The sequence below is a fragment of the Protopterus annectens genome, chromosome 4.part0 (assembly GCF_019279795.1).
Source record: "Protopterus annectens isolate FY-2018-M chromosome 4.part0, PAN1.0, whole genome shotgun sequence".
Classification (NCBI taxonomy): domain Eukaryota; kingdom Metazoa; phylum Chordata; order Ceratodontiformes; family Protopteridae; genus Protopterus; species Protopterus annectens.
In genome coordinates, this window is record NC_056733.1 from 664,599,966 (window position 1) to 664,619,271 (window position 19,306).

General features: G+C 43.7%; 1 protein-coding gene across 2 annotated transcripts in view; it reads left to right on the forward strand.

Annotated features, from left to right (window-relative positions):
• PHETA1 (PH domain containing endocytic trafficking adaptor 1) overlaps positions 1-19,306 on the forward strand; it is a 434,342-nt gene that overhangs the window by 178,710 nt on the left and 236,326 nt on the right. Inside the window, exon 2 of one of the 2 annotated variants that reach the window (XM_044068626.1) lies at positions 7,810-7,937. The exons of the other annotated variant lie outside the window; for it this stretch is intronic. Coding sequence (XP_043924561.1) covers positions 7,935-7,937 — 3 coding nt within the window. The 5' untranslated portion in view covers positions 7,810-7,934. The remainder of the gene's footprint in view (positions 1-7,809; positions 7,938-19,306) is intronic. 2 annotated transcript variants of the gene reach the window in all.

Sequence of the window (19,306 nt, forward strand, 5' to 3'; positions counted from 1 at the left end):
TGTAGAACACAGCCCTGACTTACCATATACATCTACAAGCTCAATTCCTGCCAGGAAAGCAAAATACTCTGGCAGACGAACTAAGCAGAAATCTTATGGACCCACACGAATGGAAACTGGATCCACAAATCTTCAGCATGTTGACACGCAAATGAGGGAGCCCAGACATAGATCTTTTTGCCTCACCCCAAAACTATCAGCTGGACAAATTCTGCACAAGAAGCCATCACAAAAAAGCTTGGAAAGTGGATGCTCTATCCTTCAGCTGGAAAAACCTATCAGTCTATGCCTTTCCCCCTCTGCCTTTGCTCTCCAAGGTATTACTAAAAGACAGGAAAAAACAAAAATGATTCTGATTGCTCAAGACTGGCCTCTCCCAACACTGGTACCCGCTCCTACACAATATGTCACACCTTCCTCCGTGGTACCTGCCTCAGACACCTTATCTACTGTCTCAGCAGAACTATCAAATTCTGCACACTCTGCTCTAAACTCTGAATCTTGCAGCATGGCTAATCAACTAATGTCACCAGTTACATCTCTCAGCAAACCTATGATGGATGTAATTTTGGAGGCTAGAAGGCCTAGTACTAGAAAATCTTATGCTGATAAATGGAAAAGATTCTGTGCCTGGAACCAGGCACAAGGAATAAGCACAGTAATGCCCAATATTCCTCAGATTCTGCATTCTGCAATATTTAACTGAAATGCTTCACAAGGGCCTATCTTTCTCTTCCATAAAAATCCATGCCTCTGCCATTTCAGCTCATTACAACACAGAGCCTCCCCTCTTTTCTCACCCCCTGCTAAAGCAGTATCTCAGAGGGGCCAAAAATTTAAGACCTGCCAGGAGAGCACAAACTCTGGAATGGGACCTCAATTTTGTGTTGGAAAAGCTCACCCTACCTCCTTTTGAGCCAGCTGCTACTGCAGACATAAAATTTCTCTCTTGGAAGACAGCTTTTCTTTTAGCAGTCACTTCAGCTAGAAGAATTTCAGAACTACAGGCTGTCATGGCAGTGGAGGCTTTTATTATCTTCTACCTGGACAGGGTGTCGGTCAGGACCAATCCATCCTTTATGCCTTAAATGGTATCTAATGTGGCTCTTAATCAGACCATTCATCTGCCAACTTTTTTCCCAAATCCACAGAACAAGGGGGAGCGGATTCTGCATTCATTGGATGTACACAGACAACTAAGATTCTACTTAAACAGGACAAAATATCTAAGAAAATCTGAGCAACTACTGGTGGCATTTGCTGTAGGGGCAGAGGGAAAGGCTATTTCAAAGCAGACTATTTCAAAGCAGACTATTTCAAAATGGATAAGCCATTGTATTTGTTTCTGCTACATGCATAATGATAAACCTGTTCCCAAAGGGATAAGATCCCATTCCACCAGGGCTGCATCTACTTCTGCAGCCTTTCTCAGAGGGGTTCCTACCAGAGACATTCTAGAAGCTGCTACCTGGAGCTCAGTTCATACATTCACCAAGCATTACCATTTACCTCTTCTCTAAATCCAGAGCAGGCTTTGCCACTGCTGTCCTGCAGGGCCTTATAGCTGCTCCTAATGCTGTATAATTACATCCTCCCAACCATAGCTTTGGGATTCTACCCAAATGTAATGACTGCAACAGTGAAACACGAAGAACATAGTACAGTTGTGTACACTTACCATAAATGTAGATGTTAGAGTGTATTCACTGTTGCAGTCCTGGTTACCCACCCGCCAGCCCCCTACTTTTCTCTTTTTTATACCTCTTCTTTCTTTTATTTGACTCAAAAGCCTTTTTGTTGTATTTGCTTTTATTTGGAGGTATATTTTTTGTGTTCTAAATTACATGCATATACAGATATGTATTTTGCTCCCCATTTGGGGGGCACCTGACATTTGGGGCAAGAAATACTGATGAAAATGGCGTTGGCTGCATGTTTTATACCCCTGACGTCATGGAAGAAGGGACAGCAACCGACGCAGGACCCAAGACTTTGTTAATCAGGCCAACTGAGGGCAATCTGCCAGCAGATTACCCAAATGTAATGACTGCAACAGTGAATACACTCGAACATCTACATTTATGGTAAGTTGACACAACTGTACTTTAGTCTTATCGCCTTACATCAAGAGGTTCTCTGTTTCGATTCTTGGCTGGAGCACCTGTGCGGAGTCTGCATGTCCTCCCAGCAGTTAAGTGAGTTTTAAAGACATGCACGTAGGTGTGTGTGTTTTCTGTGAAGGTCCATAGGTTGGTACTAGGCTATCGGCTCTAGGACTTATACAAGCCTAGCCATAACACTTCCCTAGATATTTCTTTCCACAATATTTACTTCCCTGGATCCCTGTCTAGCAGGGCGACTGACGTGATCCCCAGGGTGAATTTCCTATCTTCCATCCAATCGTCAAGGTTCCTTTTGAACAGGGCCAAGGAGGTGCTCTGCTTGACATGTATGGGCAGTCTATTCCAGAGTATGGGGAGTCTCCCTCCAGCATGTTTTGTTCATTGTGATGACCAAGGTTTACATCCCTGGAACGTGTGGCTCTGAGGGATTGGGATTTCTTTAAATGAAGCATGTCTAACAGCTAAGGGTTTGACATAGTTTTTATGTTAAGCAGAGATTGTCTGTGAGTAGACTATATGCCACAGAGTATAGCTGGAGTTATTTTTAGATGGTCAGCATATGGCATCTGCTTTAGGCCTGTGATTCTTTTAGTGAGGTATTTCTGCGGCCTTTCCAGCTGTTGCAGATGTCTTGTGAAGTACATACCAAATGGGCCATTGTACTCTATAATGGGGGTCTAATGAGGGATGAGAACAGTGGGACAATGACCTCCTTTTTTCTGGATGAAAAGCCCTTAGTGATGAGGTATGCCACATAGAAGGATTTCCTGACTGTTGCGGCGATGTGGTTATCGAAGGTGAGGCCACTGTCCACCTGTGTGTCCCTAAGTCTCTCATCACACTTTCGGGGTTTAGTGTACTGCCACCTATGTGGTAATTCATGGGTACATGTTTTTTCCCAAAGGGGATAACTATGCATTTCTTGGCATTAAGCTTGAGCCCGTGGCTCTGGCACCAAGCGTCTGTTTCTGTAAGGCCCTTTTGTAGAATATCCACATAATTTGGGGATTCAATAATGGCTCCCAGTTTGCAGTCCTCTGCGAACTTTGTTAGCCAGAGTCCCTTAGTGTTGGCCTGTACTTCAGAGAAGTAGATGCCAAACAAAAGCGGTTCCAGGACTTAACCCTGAGGTACTCCACTTGTCTGGAGCTGGATTTGGAGTCTGCTACTTTTACAGTCTGAGTTCTGTCAGCAAGCCATTTGGCAATCCATCGAGTGACGTAGGGATTTGTGCCCAGCTTAGTAGGTTTTTCTATGATTCCTGAGTGGGGGATGGTGTCGAAAGCCTTGGTGAGGTTCAGATAGGCTGTGTGGAACGCCTTACCCTCATCCACAGCTCTGGAGACTGATCAAAGAAGTCAATCAGGTTCAGGAGACGAGATCGCCCCTTCACGAACCCTAACTGGGTAGGGTCCAGTGTTTGAAGGTTGCCAATGTCTTCGTTTATAAGTTCCATGCCCTTGCGGATCTGGCTCGTCAGACTGATGGGATGGTGGTTCCCAGGATCCAAGGTGGATCCCCCCTTGTGGAGTGGGATAACTGTAGCTGTGTGCCACTCAGTGGGCACGAAGCCTGAGGTGAGGCTATGATTAAACATAACACTTAGGTGAGGTGCCAGTTTATTTTGTAGTTCATGTTGTAGTACACAGCCCGGAATGTCATCTGGTCCCATGGATGCTGTTGTTATTAGCTTTGAAGAGAGCAGTTTCTACCTGTGTGGCCGTGATTACTGGAATTTAGCAATCTTTTGGTATTGAGATGGGCCCTTTAGGGAGTGAGAGGGGGGTGAAGTTGACACTAAATCGATCTGCCAGGATATTGGCAATATCCATGGGATCAGTATATTTAATGTCATTCTGTTGTTGCTCAGAGCAGATCTGAACATTGCCATTTAGATTCTTTACATAACTATAGAATACCTTGTGGTTGTCTTTGGAATCTTTGCAATTTTATTTTCGTAAGTAGCTTTGGAGGGTTTTATAAGGGATTTTGGCTTCTTACTGAGGCTGGTAACAGAGTTTTTTGCATCCTGGGATTTTCCTTTTTTCTGCAACAGTTTCTTCCTTCTGTTGTATAGTTTGCGTATGGCAGGGGACCACCAGATCGGCTTCCTTTTTTTGAAGGAGATGATCTTAGCTCTGTTTGGGATGGTACAAGTCATGTACGAGTGGATGTGCTCGTACAGTGCCTTAGCGTAGGATTAAGCAGTCGAGCTTTCAGCTCCCGTCTGCATAGGTGTCATGAAGTTTGTAACTTCTGACTGAGTAGCATGAAGTTGGCTTTGGAGAAGTGGGGGTGGGATGTGGATGTAAAGGGTGATTCGCTTATGGTCAGACCTGACCAGTGAGGGGGTTGACCATTGGTGTGGAGCATCTATCTCCCATGTTGGCAATTACCAGGTCTAGGATATTGGAGCCCCTGGTGGGACAATGGATTTAGCTGATCCACGGCATTGGAATTTATGAATTCCAAGAACTGTTGGGAAAAGGTGTTGGTACCCGAGTAGCTTTTCCATTTAATGGCAGGGTAGTTGAAATCACCCAGTATTAGGGTAGTTTGTTGTATCCAGTATGTTTAGAAAGATGTAGTGAGAATCTTGGGGCATGGCGGGGATCTGTAGCAAGCTGCAATTTTGGATTGCAGTCTTACCTAGTGTTAGTTGCATCTGGAGAATTTCAGATGCACTGTGTTGGGCAACTAGCCTAGAGGTGTGAATATCCTTGGTGAATATGGACATTCCTCCACCTTTAGTGTTTTGGTCTTGGTTTGGTGGCCGAAAAGTGTGGTAAGAGTTGTAACCTGGTATTGCAGGGGTGCTCTCTAGAGCCTTGAACCAGGTCTCAGTTACTGCACAGATATCGATGTTTTCCATTTTAGGAGTGCCTTGAGAGAGTGCATTTTGAGGTTTAGACTTCTAGCATTGAGTAGCATTACATTCAGATTTTGCATGCTTATATCTGTTACAGTGGTGGTTTTGTCCTTTGAACCTTGCCTAAAAAAGGCACTATAGGGGTGGCAAGAGCTTTAGCCAGTAACGTGAATCCCAGGGACGACAGGTGCAGACCATCTCTGGCAAAGCATTGTGGTTTGTCTATCATTTTGTCTCAGGCAGACAGATACTGGATGATCTTTGAATGACACCAGAAGCTTTGCCAATTGTTGAAGCCAATCATTTTGTCCTTATATTGTGGTATCATTCTGGGTGAAGGCAGGATGCTGCTCATGGCTAGAGTCATACCTGCTTGGGCCACATGATCCGAGAGCTCTTCCATGTCTCTCTTCATGTAGTCCAGGGAGGTAAGTCTCAAGTCATTCACTCCAATCAGTCGTATTTGTACTTGTTGTGGAGTGACTTGAGTGCATGGATTATGTGGTGGATCCTGGCACCTGACAGGCAACTGATTGTAATTTTCTCCTTGTTCACCCTGGTGAGTCGGACATCAGTGTGCTCTTGACTATAGAGTCACCTATGACTAAAGTGTTGGGTACGTTGTCTTGCCTTAGTGGCTGTTGTTGGGTGGCACACTGTTGTTGTGAGCTGTGTGTCACTTTGGTTGTGACTGGTGTTTGTTTGCGTTTCAGCTTCGGAGATTTTTGTTGCTTGGGCAGCTTAATGTTAAAGGCCTCTGTATATGTGGGTTTAGTGTTGCTATGTGTGGGTGTTGATGGTGTGGGTTTTGAAAGGGCTATGTGTTGCTTGAGGTGTAGTGCTGCAGGTGTTAACCTTCTCCTCTTGACTGTCGAGCACAATCTTGGCTAGAGAGAGCTTTGCTTCCAGTTTGGCTATGTAAGTGCATCTCTCACAGGTTGTAGTGTTGGGTGGTAGGAGGAGAGGGTGTACATGAGGCAGTTGCATTGCCCCAGTATGCCCAGATTCACCAGGTGGACAGGAGAAATCACCTGAAGCTGACCCTTGGACATGCCTGTTTAGGTGCTTTTTTTGTAAAGTACAAGAGCTGTTTTCCCTTGCCTTTGCAGTTATAGGCTGTTTAGTGTCTGTGATTAATTTCTCCTTATTAACAAGGAGAGTTGAGTGCTTGTATCAGTTTAAGGTTTCCGAGTGCTTTCCAGCAGGTTCTAGAGCAAGTGCTAGTCATAGGAGTTCAGATTTTAGTGCTACTACTGAGAAACCAGCTAGTTCTAAGGGAAAATTTGAGGAGCAGACTTTCTGGCACCTGGAATAGTTTAACCATAGCACCACAATGCGAAAAACACGCAAACACACATGTTTTTAAGCCAGAAAGTTGAAAGGGATAGAAATCCGCCCAAAATGGCTAATAAAAGTATAATTTCAAAGCTGGAAACAGCTCCTCTAGTGTTCGATAGGCAGTACAATGCTCACCACTCCCACTGGTAAGCAGTAGGACTTCCTCTACCACAGCAAGGTCTGGATAGCTCTGAACACAGAAAATAAAGTCATGAAACCAGCAAAGCCTGGGATCTGGACTATACTAGCTAGGAAAGGCGGGAAACGAGCAAACAAGATAGCATTTTTTTTTGGTTAAAACAGGCTAAACAATACAGTAAATAAACACAGAAAAGGCTAACACTCTTGAGTGTGTAGCCCTAAACAGTAAATGCAATTAAAACTCTACAAAGTTTGCAATTTAAAACTTTTTAAATGAAGCAGGGCAAGTAAACAACTGAAAAACTATTTAAGAGGCAGTAATACAGTAGAATAAGTAGTTAGTCTACATATACAGAAGAGTCTATATATACAGAAAAGCAGCTAAAACAACACTAAAACGATTCAGATGCAGTGCAACGTAGAGCACTTGAGATGTAGCAATATTAACGCAAATATAGTTTTAATAAATGCACTAAAATATGCTCTGTATATTTCCAAAATGTTTGAGAAGCACAGTCAGAACACAAGGAGAGCCTATTTTAGGCAGAAAACGCTACAGAAATGTTTATCACAGCAGAAAAACAGCAGTGAGCCAGTAGCTGTGAAATACAGTACAAGTATGCAGTATACGATAAAATTGCTATAAATATCTATAATAAGTAATAACTACTAAAAATAAGCAAAAAAAAAAAAAAAACAGATCAGGTGCTGCTCCTCAGATAGTAATGCCTTAAACACTCAAGTTAACTTCTTAAGTAACAGAAAGTTGGGTGCTGGGCTGGCAACTCGACACCATAAAAACACCACTGCCAGTCAGTCTGCGGATCAGTGATATGCTGTGGCGACCCCTAACCAGGAAAAGCTGAAAGGCATTGTTTGCAGCCAAATCAAATTATGTTGCCTCAAGGAAAGAAACCCAAAGAGTCTAGTGACAAGCATCCAATATAAAGTATAGCTTAGAAGAACTTCATGGCTGAGTTTGAATAATTGTTAAACAGTACCTGACACCTGTCTTGTTTGTGGTTTGGGCCCTGCATTGTATTGACCTCTAGCTTGCAGTGACCCCCCCCCATCCACTGTTTGTTTTCTGAACAGGACAGTATCAAAAATGCTGTATTACAAATATGTATATATAACTAAGTCTAAAATGAGCAGAGCTAAACACATATTTGCATGGAGTATTGTAAATGTTCTTGTGTGGATAAGGCATCATCTAATACATGTTCATCACTGTTATGGGAAATGTCTCAGTAGTTGCTTGTTTCTCGTATATAGGAGGATCTGTTTATTACTCATTTCTTAATTGTTCCTTTTCTCTCTCTCTCTCTCTCTCTGTAGGTCATGGGTTGACTGCAGCTTGCTAAATATGAGGAAGAAATTGGGAAGAAAAAATGCTTTAGTGATATTACAAGCAGCCACTTCAGATATATAGATAAAGTTTTAGTGTTTCCTGTAAGCTGTAAATGGTATGTGCATAGTTTGTTTTCATTCGCTCACACTTGTAAATAAGGTTAACTAATGAAAAAAAAAGTTTTGTAGTTGAAATTTGATAGTCATAATACCTTTAAAAGTATAGCTCACCCTTTTAGAAGTTTATTTTGAGGACATGAAAATACCTTTGCTGTGAGGCTATAATATCCACGAATACATGAGACAGCCCAGCATGTTGTAGTGTCTAGACTTCTGGCTACAGCAACAGAAAACCAGGTTTAGGAGCACGTCTGACAAAAAAAAATTGGCTGAAGTGGGGGAGAGAGAATTTCCTCATCAGGTGCAGGAAGATCAGAAGGCTTTGATTTATATTTCCAAACCAGGTGCATCCAATACTGACACTGCATCTTAGGGGGAGGTGCCACCCTCCTGAATGTGCCATCTCTTTGATGAGAATTTAAACTGAGGTCCCAGCTTTTTTTGTTGGTAGTAGCTCGGGTAGGTGTAAAAGATCCAACTGCACTTAAACAAAAATAAATAAATAAAAAGAAAAATAAATAAAAAGAAAAGGAGAAGTTCCCCAGTGATCTAGCCAGATTTCACCTAGTTAGTATGAGTACCACATCTAGTCTCCCTTGAAAAAGAAAACACTGACCTAGTGGGAGTCACAAGGTCAACAAAAGTATAAATGAAATAAATGAATAAAGGTGATGGTGAAATTCATCTCCAGGTTATTAAGTTGCTAAAAGCCTAGAGTAGTAGAAGAGGAGTTGACTTCTTCAAGTCTCCTTTTGGTGCATCAAAAATTCCTGAAAGTTTTTTTTCTGTAAAGTTTCAGGATTGAAGGCATCTTCTTCCTGAGATACTGAAGTACAAAGAATATCTATTTTTTTTCTAGATCACCTTCAGTAAGATCCTTTTAGAAGTTACTCCATTCCTTCTGCAGAGACAAACTATGATTTTTTTTTCTGTCCGGCTTATTTGCTCCTAGGGTGAGGATTGTGTGAATTGAGACTGGGACTGTCACATAGAATGACAGGGTTTTTCTTCTTCTTGGGCCTACCCTTCTTGCATATGTCCAGTAAATACTCTAGGAGGACGTGCAGTGGATGTAGAGCAGGACTGCCTCTCCCTTCAAGTGGCATAAGCGTGCAGACATTCCTGCCTTCTAGGGCGAAGCACTTTGTGCACATTTCTTGTGCAGAAACTGCAGTCTATGCCCCTGGATATGATTCCCCCCCCCACCACCACCACAGAGAAGCAAACTGGCTTAGCTTTCATTGCATTCCCTCCCTTGCTAGCTCCAGTAGGCACCTGAGGAAGAAGTGTAATTTGGATGAACTGTGACGTAGGGCTTTATCAAACTACATCAGTAGAGCTGGTGACAGGCTATGAAAAGGTAATGGTATCCCATATTAAGGTCCAGCAAACAATGCAAGTTGCCTCTTCTCCACCTCTGCAACTTGGATGGGCAGGGTTGCATATTTCTTGTCTAGTTTTTCAACAAGAACTTCCTTTTGTCTTCACTACCTCCCATTCCAGGGCTGATCTCAGTGATTCTAAGCTCAAGCCTTCAGAGACTGATGTGTGTTTAACAGTGTAATCGGCATGTACTGTGATTTTGGTATAATTACCACAACCCTTGAGGTTGGTTACTTCATTGTTGACTTGCAAGTGTCAGAGTCATTGATGATGATGGGAATCTTTTTGGACTTGGCACTCTCTGGTCATTGCCAATGAAAGCGTGGCTAGTGTTGATGTTGAAGTTGGCAAGATCAGCTTTCCGGGCTTTGAAATCTAGACTGCTAATGTCTGGCCCACAGTCTGTGAGTGCCTATGTTCCTTTGGAGAATATCAGGCTGTCAGTGTTGAGCATGATAAAGCAGTCGGCATTTTTTATTCAACTGTTTTTGGCTTGGGCAGCAGAGGTCAGTGCCACTGATTTTGATGGCATTGACATTGATATTGGTACTGCTGATATGTAGTGTTCTGCATATGACACCCTTGTTGCTTGTTCCTCCTATGACTTTTGTCATCCTGATCTGAGACATTTGCCTGGCCTTTAAGCCGTGCATGTCACTCAGCAGAACAGAGGGCCCAGAGGCCTTTTGCAGGATCCCGCCTAGGTGTCTGCACCACTGCAGGCTTCATATTCAGACCTGTCGTTTCTGTTGTCTGGTAGGAATTGTAACAGGAGGCACTTGGACTTTCCTCAGATGTCCCCCAGCTTAGATATCCTGGATTGAGAGGGCATTGATTCCCCACTGTTCCCCTTTTGAGTCCCAGTTTGGGGAAGTAATTGGGATGATGATGCAGAGAGAAGGTAGCCCTCAGACTGCACATCATCAACCCCCTTTTTCCCATTTTCTACATGGGGTTGGGATGTTGTCACCTGTCACCATCTCTCCCTATTCAGTGCCACTCTCCTACCTCCTCCGACACTCATGCCTGACTGTTGCAAGTCTTCTCCCACAAAGTCCATCCACCTGGTTGCTGTTTGCCCTCGTTGTCTTCTTCTTGTCTGCTGGAAATCTTCTTCACCAGGTTGTCCTCTGCTTTCCTGCACATGTGCTTGAACCACCATAATCTGTTCTTTGACATTTTCTGCAATTGAAGCTACTTTGGCTTCTGATCTTATGTCCTCATTTCTTCATTTGTTCCACAGTGTGCATCTTACCACCTGTCTGAGGCACTTCATCTCCATCACCTCTAGCTTCCTCGACTGCTCTGCCTTTACTGCCCATGTTTTTGTACCCTAGATTAGTACTGGTCTCATCACTATTTTATACACCTTATTTTTCACTTTCTTTGGGATTCTTCTGTCACCTGACACACGCTGTGCCAGTTGGCTGCAGCTCCTCTAATTCTAGTTTTGACCTCCTCTTTCAGACTTCCCTTCTTCTCAACCACCCCTCCCAGTTACTTGAAACTGTTAAGCTGTTCCACTATTTTCTTTCCATCTCAATTTTCAGCTTCTTTTGATTCCCTCCATTTGCAGCCATTACAGCTGTCATATAGGTGCTCTGTTTCATCCTATGTGACTTCGGTTTTGCAGTTCATTTCCCTACCCTTTGCTGAAGTTCTTAGAGTCTGCCTGTAATGCCACATAGTCTGTGTATAGCAACTTTGTTGCTCTACCCTCGCCTGACCTGTTTGTTAATGTAGTCCATCGCCATTATGAACAGCAATGGGCTCGGGGCTTAACCCAGATGTGCACACACTCCCACGGGGGCCTCCTGTGTATGACGGTCGTTGGGTTCTTGTACATAGCTTGCACCAGTTCTGCCAATGTTTCTGTGTTTCTAGGACTTGGATCCACCGCAGTACTGCCCAAATTGACTTTCTTGGGACCTTGCCATATGCTTTCTCCAAGTCTAAGAACTCCAGTTGGACTGTTACCGCATCTGCAGCTTCTGCTCAACTATGTCTCACTGCAAGTATTGGGTCTGGTGTGCCACATCATTGTTTGTATCCTTTCCTTATTGTTAGGAAGTTTACTCGAGTTGCATGTTGGCTACTTTTGTGTGTGATCTTGTGACTTTCTCTTTCTGAGCTGTGTTGGCTACCATTAAGCCATTTGCCAGACAGAAGTCTAGAATGGCTTCTTCTTTGTTCCTGTTGCCCCACCCATGTGAACCCAGGCAGTCCTTGTATCCTGTTCTGTTTGTCCCGATATGTGCATTCAGGTCAACCATTATCAACATCAATTCCTGTTGTCTTGTTTGGTCTAGTAGGTCCTGTAACTGTTGTCTGAATGCACTCTTCCTTATCACAACCCTGCAGTGGGACATAGGCTGAGATTATGAATGCTGTCTTATAACACCGGAGTCTGATTGCCATGAGTCTGTCAGTAATTCTGATGACATTCCTCGCTGTCTTCTGAAGCCTCACCCACAATTCCCACACCATTTTTAGCCTGTCCTCCTGAGTAGTAGACTCAGGATCTCAGTCCAAGTGGCTTTGCTGAACTGCTCTTCCAGCTTGTCTCCTGGATCCAAAAGATGTCCAGGCTCCTTCTTACTGTTATGTCATTCATTTCCAATTCCAAGCCTCATCCTGACAGTGAACCTACATTGAGTGTGGCAGTTCTTAGTTTGTGTTTGGCAGGTAGATTAGTTTTACGTGTAGCTTTTGCTCAACAGAGCTATCCCATGTAACCCAAGCTGGGCAACTGGATCATCTTTAAAGAGGAGGCTACACTTCAGAATCCTGCCTTCTAGCCATGTGATAAGAACACAGGGCACTGAGTAGGTTTGTGGAGTGCATTTACATGTTCTCCATGTTTTCCTCGAGGGTAGTAAACTATTTTTCTTACTTGAGGTTCCTGCAAGACCTAACTGATGAAATGAGCCAGTTAGAGAAGGTATTGATTTTTGAATGGACAACTGAAAGTCAAATCACAGTTTCATATGGCAGCTGTATCATCCATTGCTAATCTACCCCACCGTGTTTGTGGCTCACAATTCCGTGGATGCTGTAGCTAGGGCAGCAGGGGTCGGATTAGCACTTTGCATGCCTTACTGTGCCTGATAGACTTCACAGAGGGCACCAAGGAGAATTTTACCAATGCTCCTTTCAGTGGGTCATCTGTGTTTGGCCCATCACCTATAGAATGTGGAGAAGAACAGGACCCTTTTCTATTGCTTACATCTTGTTCAGAACTCCACAGTGCACTTTTTCAAGAATGTATTGAAACCTGTTACAGATCTGGATTTACTGTAGACAACAGCAACAAAAATGATTGAGGTCTAGAAAAGAACCAGCATGGTTTCAGAATTGTTCACTAGCCAAGAGTGAGAAATTGTCATCAGCAACAGGAGTACCATGGTTCTCCTTCAGGGAAAGCAACAGTCTAAACCCTGAGACCTATCGCTTTGAAAGCAGTTGAGAATCCTCTATCCATCCACTGGATATGTGGATGTCCATGGCCATGTATGTGAAGATGTAGAAGCCGTTCATAATTGGAGCAGGTCTGTAGTAGAGAAAAAAGTAGTGGCTTTCCCTAGATCATAGTTGTCTTTTGAAATTTGCAAAGTTTCTCCGATTAACTACTGTCAGTGATAAAGGGTCTGTATTATATGCTCTAAGAGACTTTTCTTAGAACATATAATTGACACCTACAGAGCGAATGCTCTAATGCGCAAAAGGCCACATCTGCAAATTTTTTCCTCAGCCGGAAACAAAAAACACAAACTTCAAAACCCTAATCAAGTGGGGGGGGCTTTGCCCTGCCCCACACCCCCTGTTGTGGGGGGCTATACCTCCCACACCCCCTAACTAAATATACCAATTCTGAGATTGCTCTATTTTTTTCCCCAAGGAAAAAATTTGCAGATGTGCCCGCTCATGCTGTAGAGCATTCGCTCTTTAGGTGTCGATCATTATATGTTTGAAGAAAAGTATCTTTGAGCATGTAATATAGATCCAGTGATAAACACATTCTATTACATTCTGATCTGTTGATGTACTGCTAGTGTGTTATAGTTGATCAGTTTTTAAACAAGGTAAAATATTGATTTCTTCAGACACTATAAAGATGTTAGTAGGTCCTCCAAGATTTCCAAACAGCAAGGTGTTCTGTTATAGTGAAAACTGTTTAAAACATTTCTTGTAGTACGTGCTACATATTGGATCTTTTTGTTGGTGGTCTGGCAATGTTTCTTGTTAGCAAGATGTAACAGTTGAAGGGGATATTCTTCACTCTCCCCAGGATGTTCATCATGTTTCACTGTTGTAGTCATTACAATTGGGTTATCCTGCTGGCAGGCTACACACAGTCGGCCTGAATTCCAAAGTCTAGGTCCGGCTTCGGTTGCTGTCGCCTCCTCCCTGACGTCAGTGCGCCAGGGGTATAAAAGATGCAGCTGACACCATTTTCTTCATTCTTTCTTGCCGCGCGGTGCCCAAAGCAAAAGCACTTCGCAAGTGCCGGTCGGCCGACTCCTGAGATTTTCGTGTTCGAATTTCAGATCCAAAGTCTTCATTAAAAGCTAAGTACCCCATTGGGGAAACTTTTTTCTTGCTCCAGACCGATGTCAGAAAAAGTTAATAATTGTATTTCTTGTGGGAAGCAAATACCTCATAAGAACTTTCATTCTTACTGTATTCCTTGCCTAGGCCCTGACCACGACGTTGCTAATTGTAGGTTTTGTGCTAGATTTAACCAACTCGCTATTAAGCGTTTGTACGATTTTGCATTTCACTATTTTGGCAGAAAATTGAATTACACAATGTCGTCGGATAGCCATCCGACTACTGGAATTCACAAGAAACGCAAAGAAAAAGAAAAGGACAGGCATCCGAGGTCTAAAACTGACGACGAGGCTTTCTCTAAGCCAGTCGCCGGTTCTCAGTGAGGCGCTTTCGCAGCCCCTGACGCCCGCTACTTTAGAGCCGCAGGCCGCTACCGACTCCCACGTGGAGCCGACTAGGCCGCTGGAAACTCAAGGTATTGGAACCTCGGAAACCATTCCCTCAGGTGGGTCCAGAGTCACTGAGCAGGCATTGGCTTCTGAGGGGGTTTTCAGGCCTACGCAATTATATGTTAAAACGACATCGGCTTCAAAGGCAAAGACTAAAGCACCTTTAAAGACAAAGAAACAAGAACAACAGCCCCATGGACAGGCCTCCATGCCTAAAAATCAGATGCTCAAAATGGCCTAAGACCTAATTACTTTGATCAAGGGTTCCCATCCCCCCACCTGATAAGAGGGCCTAGGCAAGAGACTGAATATGAATCTTCAGATCAGGTTTCCATTTCATCTGATTCCTCTTCTGATCAGGAATACTCTCTTCCTCCTTATGATGATTCTGATGCTGAAGAATCTATCCCTTCAGCCTCTCCTCCTGAGGATTATTCTTTTGGGGAAACTCTGCATACCATGAGGGAGCATTTCCACTGGGAGAGCCAAGATTATTCAGAATCTAAGAAAAGACTCAGAGACTTCCTTTTACTACCTCAGCACAGGCCCCTTGCTATTCCACCTTTGTTAGACATTGTAAATGATGTATTTTCAGAGTCCAGTCTGACTCCTGACTCCTTACCTCCAGCTCCTGTTAAGCCAGACAGATACTACAGGGTTCCTGATTCACATAAATTTCTTTTTAAAAACCCTGATGCTGACCTAGAGACTCTCTCTGGGTCTCAAAGGGGTCAAGGCTTCAACTGCAAAAAACCCTACCCCCTCTGACAGAGATTCTAGGGCATTGGACAGATGGGGAAAAAAGATTTACACTTCTGCTACCTTGGCTATAAGGGCTTTAAATTGTCAGTTTCATATGCTTAAATGTCAGCAATACATTATGTCACTGCTTAAACAGAAAATGTTGACAAATTCAGAATGTGCAGAAAATAAAGAAATGCAGGATTTTATTGCATGCAGCTGAACAAGTTGGAAAGCATACTTTGCAATGTGGCTTTGATTCTCTGGAGGCCTCCTGCAGGGCCGCTGTTACGGGTTCTGTCATTAGGAGGCATGCTTGGTTAAAGGAACAGAATCTACCTTATCATGTTAAAGCAAAATTATTAGATGCTCCATTACAGCATGATACCTTGTTTGGTGTTAAAGCAGAAGAGGTGTTGAAAAAAATGGAGGACAAAGCTAAATCTATGCAAACAGTCAAGGATTTCTTACAGGTACAGCCTCCAAGATTTAGCAGACACTGGCCTACAAAAAATTGGTCCTTTCCAGTGTCAGACAGGCCACAAAGGGGTAGATACAGATGCCCTAGAGGCAGATCCCAGCCCCAAGGCACATACAAGTCTAAACAATGGGGTATGTCTACCTCCAAAAGCAGAGAAAAATCACAGCCATACAGGAAACAGTCCTAATGACTTCCCCCTGCCTGCGCCAAGCACTTATCTTCTGGCAGCACATTTAGGGGGAAAACTAGCACTTTTTTATCAAAATTGGCACATAATAACCCAGGACAAATGGGTATTGGACATAGTGTCACAAGGCTACAAGTTTCACTTTCATACCCTGCCAAGGCCAAACGGGTTGCCAGACCTGCCAAAAAATCAATGGGCAGAGGCACAAAAGCAAGTTTCATCCCTCATGGACATGAGGGCCATTCAGCAAGTACCAGAGCAAGAGCAGGGACAAGGATTTTACTCACGGCTGTTCTTGGTGCCCAGAAAGGACAAAGCATGGAGACCAGTTCTTGGTGCCCAGAAAAGACAAAGCATGGAGACCAATACTGGACCTATCCATTCTAAACACATATCTGGATATTCCAAAATTCAAAATGTTGACTCTTCAGCAGCTTCTGCCCATGCTGGGCAAGAAGGCTTGGCTTGGCTTGTGACTTTAGACCTAAAAGAGGCATACCTGCATGTCCCAATCAGATAATCATGCAGAAGATACCTCAGATTCATAGCTGGCTCAATGCACTACCAATTCTCTGCACTGCCCTTTGGCTTATCTACTGCACCCAGAGTCTTCACAAAATGCCTGGCTCCAGTAATTGCATTCTGCAGACAAAGAGGAATACAGATATATCCTTACTTGGATGACTGCCTCATTCAAGCAGAGAACAAGGACATTCTACTACAGCATCTGGCGTTTGTTAAAAGATTACTAACATGCCTAGGGTACACAATAAACAAAAAGAAATCAAAACTAGTACCCTCTCAAGAGATAATATTCCTGGGTGCAAGAATAAATACAACTGCCCAGATGGCTTATCTCATGCCAGACAAACAAAGGCAACTGACTACTTATTTCAAACTGTTGGCAACAAAGGCCCAGTTATCTGCAAGAAAAATTCTGCAGGCTTTGGGCTTCATGGCATCCTGCTTTCTGCTAATTCCATATGCAAGACTGCATATGAGGAAACTTCAGTGGTATCTAAAAAGTGTTTGGACTGAATATTGCCACAGCCTGGAAACAATAATTACCCTCATTCCCTGCCTGCAACAGGAGTTTAGATGGTGGACAAAGGCCTGTCACCACAACAAGGGGCAGACATTAACAACGGATGCATCAGATTATGCCTGGGGGGGCCCACATGGCAGGAAGATGTATTCAAGGCACTTGGTCCGTAAACCAAAAGCATCTACATATCAATCAAAAAGAGATGCTAGCTGTTCAGAATGCCCTGACAGCCTTCAAGGATCTACTTCATCCGGGACAACTACTGATAAAGACAGACAATACTACAGTCATGTGGTATATAAGCAGGGAGGCACTCTTTCCTACCCCCTTTGCAGACTAGCCATGACTTTGTGGGACACAGCATTGATTTACCAAGTACATCTGCAGGCACAATTCCTGCCAGGAAAGATAAATACTCTGGCAGACGAACTAAGCAGAAACCTCATGGATCTCCATGAGTGGAAATTGGATCTGCAAGTCTTCAGCATGATAACAAGGACCTGGGGATGCCCGGACATAGATCTATTTGCCTCCCCTCACAATTGCCAACTACAGAGATTCTGCACAAGGACTTATCACAGGCAAGCATGGAAAGTGGATGCTCTATCTTTCAGCTGGAAAAACTTAACAGTATATGCCTTTCCTCCACTACCTCTCCTCCCCAAGGTACTCCTAAAGGTCAGACAAGAGAAGCCAAAAATGATACTGATTGTCCATGACTGGCCCCGCCAGCACTGGTGTCCTATCCTAAAGAGCCTGTCTCAAGGTCCAGCCTGGACATTACCTCTGATTCCTCACTTACTGACTCAACGAAACAATCTGATCTGGCACAGCCAAGTCAGGACCCTAAATCTGGCAGCATGGCAGATAATGTAGCCATTCATAACACAACTCTCTCTAATGCAGTGATGGATGTTATTTTGGAGGCCAGGAGGCCCAGTACCAGAAAATCTTATGCAGAAAAATGGAAGAGATTCTGTGCCTGGAACCAGGCACAAGGAATTGACACAATTGTACCAAATATTCCTCAGATTTTACAATACCTAACTGAGATGCTGGACAAAGGCCTGTCTTTTTCATCAATTAAAATCCATGCCTCTGCAATTTCAGCTCATTACAATACGGAACCACCTATTTTTTCACATCCATTGCTAAGACAGTACCTCAGAGGGGCCAAAAACATAAGACCCCCAAGGACAGCACCAATACCTGCATGGGACCTCAATTATGTCTTGGAAAAACTAACACTACCACCTTTTCAGCCAGCCAACACAGCTGAAATAAATTCTTATCATGGAAAACAGCTCTGCTCCTAGCAATAACCTCTGTAAGACGAGTCTCAAGAGTTACAGGCACTCATGGCGGTGGAACCTTTTATCATTTTTCATCCAGACAGGGTTTCTCTGAGGACCAACCCGACTTTTATGCCTAAGGTAGTGTCCAGTGTGGCCTTTAACCAAACAATTCATTTGCCCACCTTTTTTCCAAAACCACAGAATAAGGGTGAGAGACTCCTGCATTCTTTGGACATAGACAGCTACTCTTCTACTGGGACAGAACAAAAGCTCTCAGAATGACTGAGCAACTTTTAGTGGCATATGCTGCAGGATCACAAGGAAAGGTTATCTCAAAGCAGACTATTTCAAAATGGATAGGCCACTGCATTCGTTTCTGCTATTCACAACATGGCAAATCAGTGCCTAAAGGCATTAGGCCACATTCAACCAGAGCAGCAGCCACTTCAGCAGCCTTCCTCAGAGGAGTACCAACCAAAGACATTTTAGAAGCTGCAACTTGGAGTTCAGTGCACACTTTTACCAAACACTACCACTTACCTCTCTACTCTAAATCCAGAGCAGGCTTCGCCACTGCAGTTCTCCAGGGCCTTATAACCTCTCCAAATCCTATTTAGACCCAGCCACCCAACCTCAGCTTTGGGATTCTACCCAAGAGTAATGACTGCAACAGTGAAACACAAACATAGTACAGATGTTCATCGTGTTACCCTGCTGCAGTCATCACACTTGGGGTTATCTTGTCGTCAGGAGGTCCCGCAGTCGGCCTGAATTCCAAAGTCTTGGTCCGGCGTCGGTTGCTGTCTCTTCTTCCCTGACGTCAGTGCGCCAGGGGTATATATAATGCATCCGACGCCATTTTCTCCAGTCTTTCTTGCCACGCTGTGCCCAAAGCAGAAGCAGTTTGCAAGTGCCGGTCGGCCGGCTCCTGAGATTTTCGAAGTCGAATTTCAGATCCGAAGTCTTCAATAAAGCTAAGTACCCCGTTGGGGAAACTTTTCTTGCCTCAGACCGATGTCAGAAAATGTTAACAATTGTATTTCTTGTGGGAAGCAAATACCTCATAAGGATTTTCATTCTTACTGTATACCTTGTCTAGGCCCAGACCACGACGTCACTGGTTGTCGTTTTTGTGCTAGGTTCAATAAGCGTACTATAAAAAGACGCTTTGATTTCGCAAGACACTACTTCGGTAGAAAATTTAACTACACAATGCTGTCTGAGCAACCGACT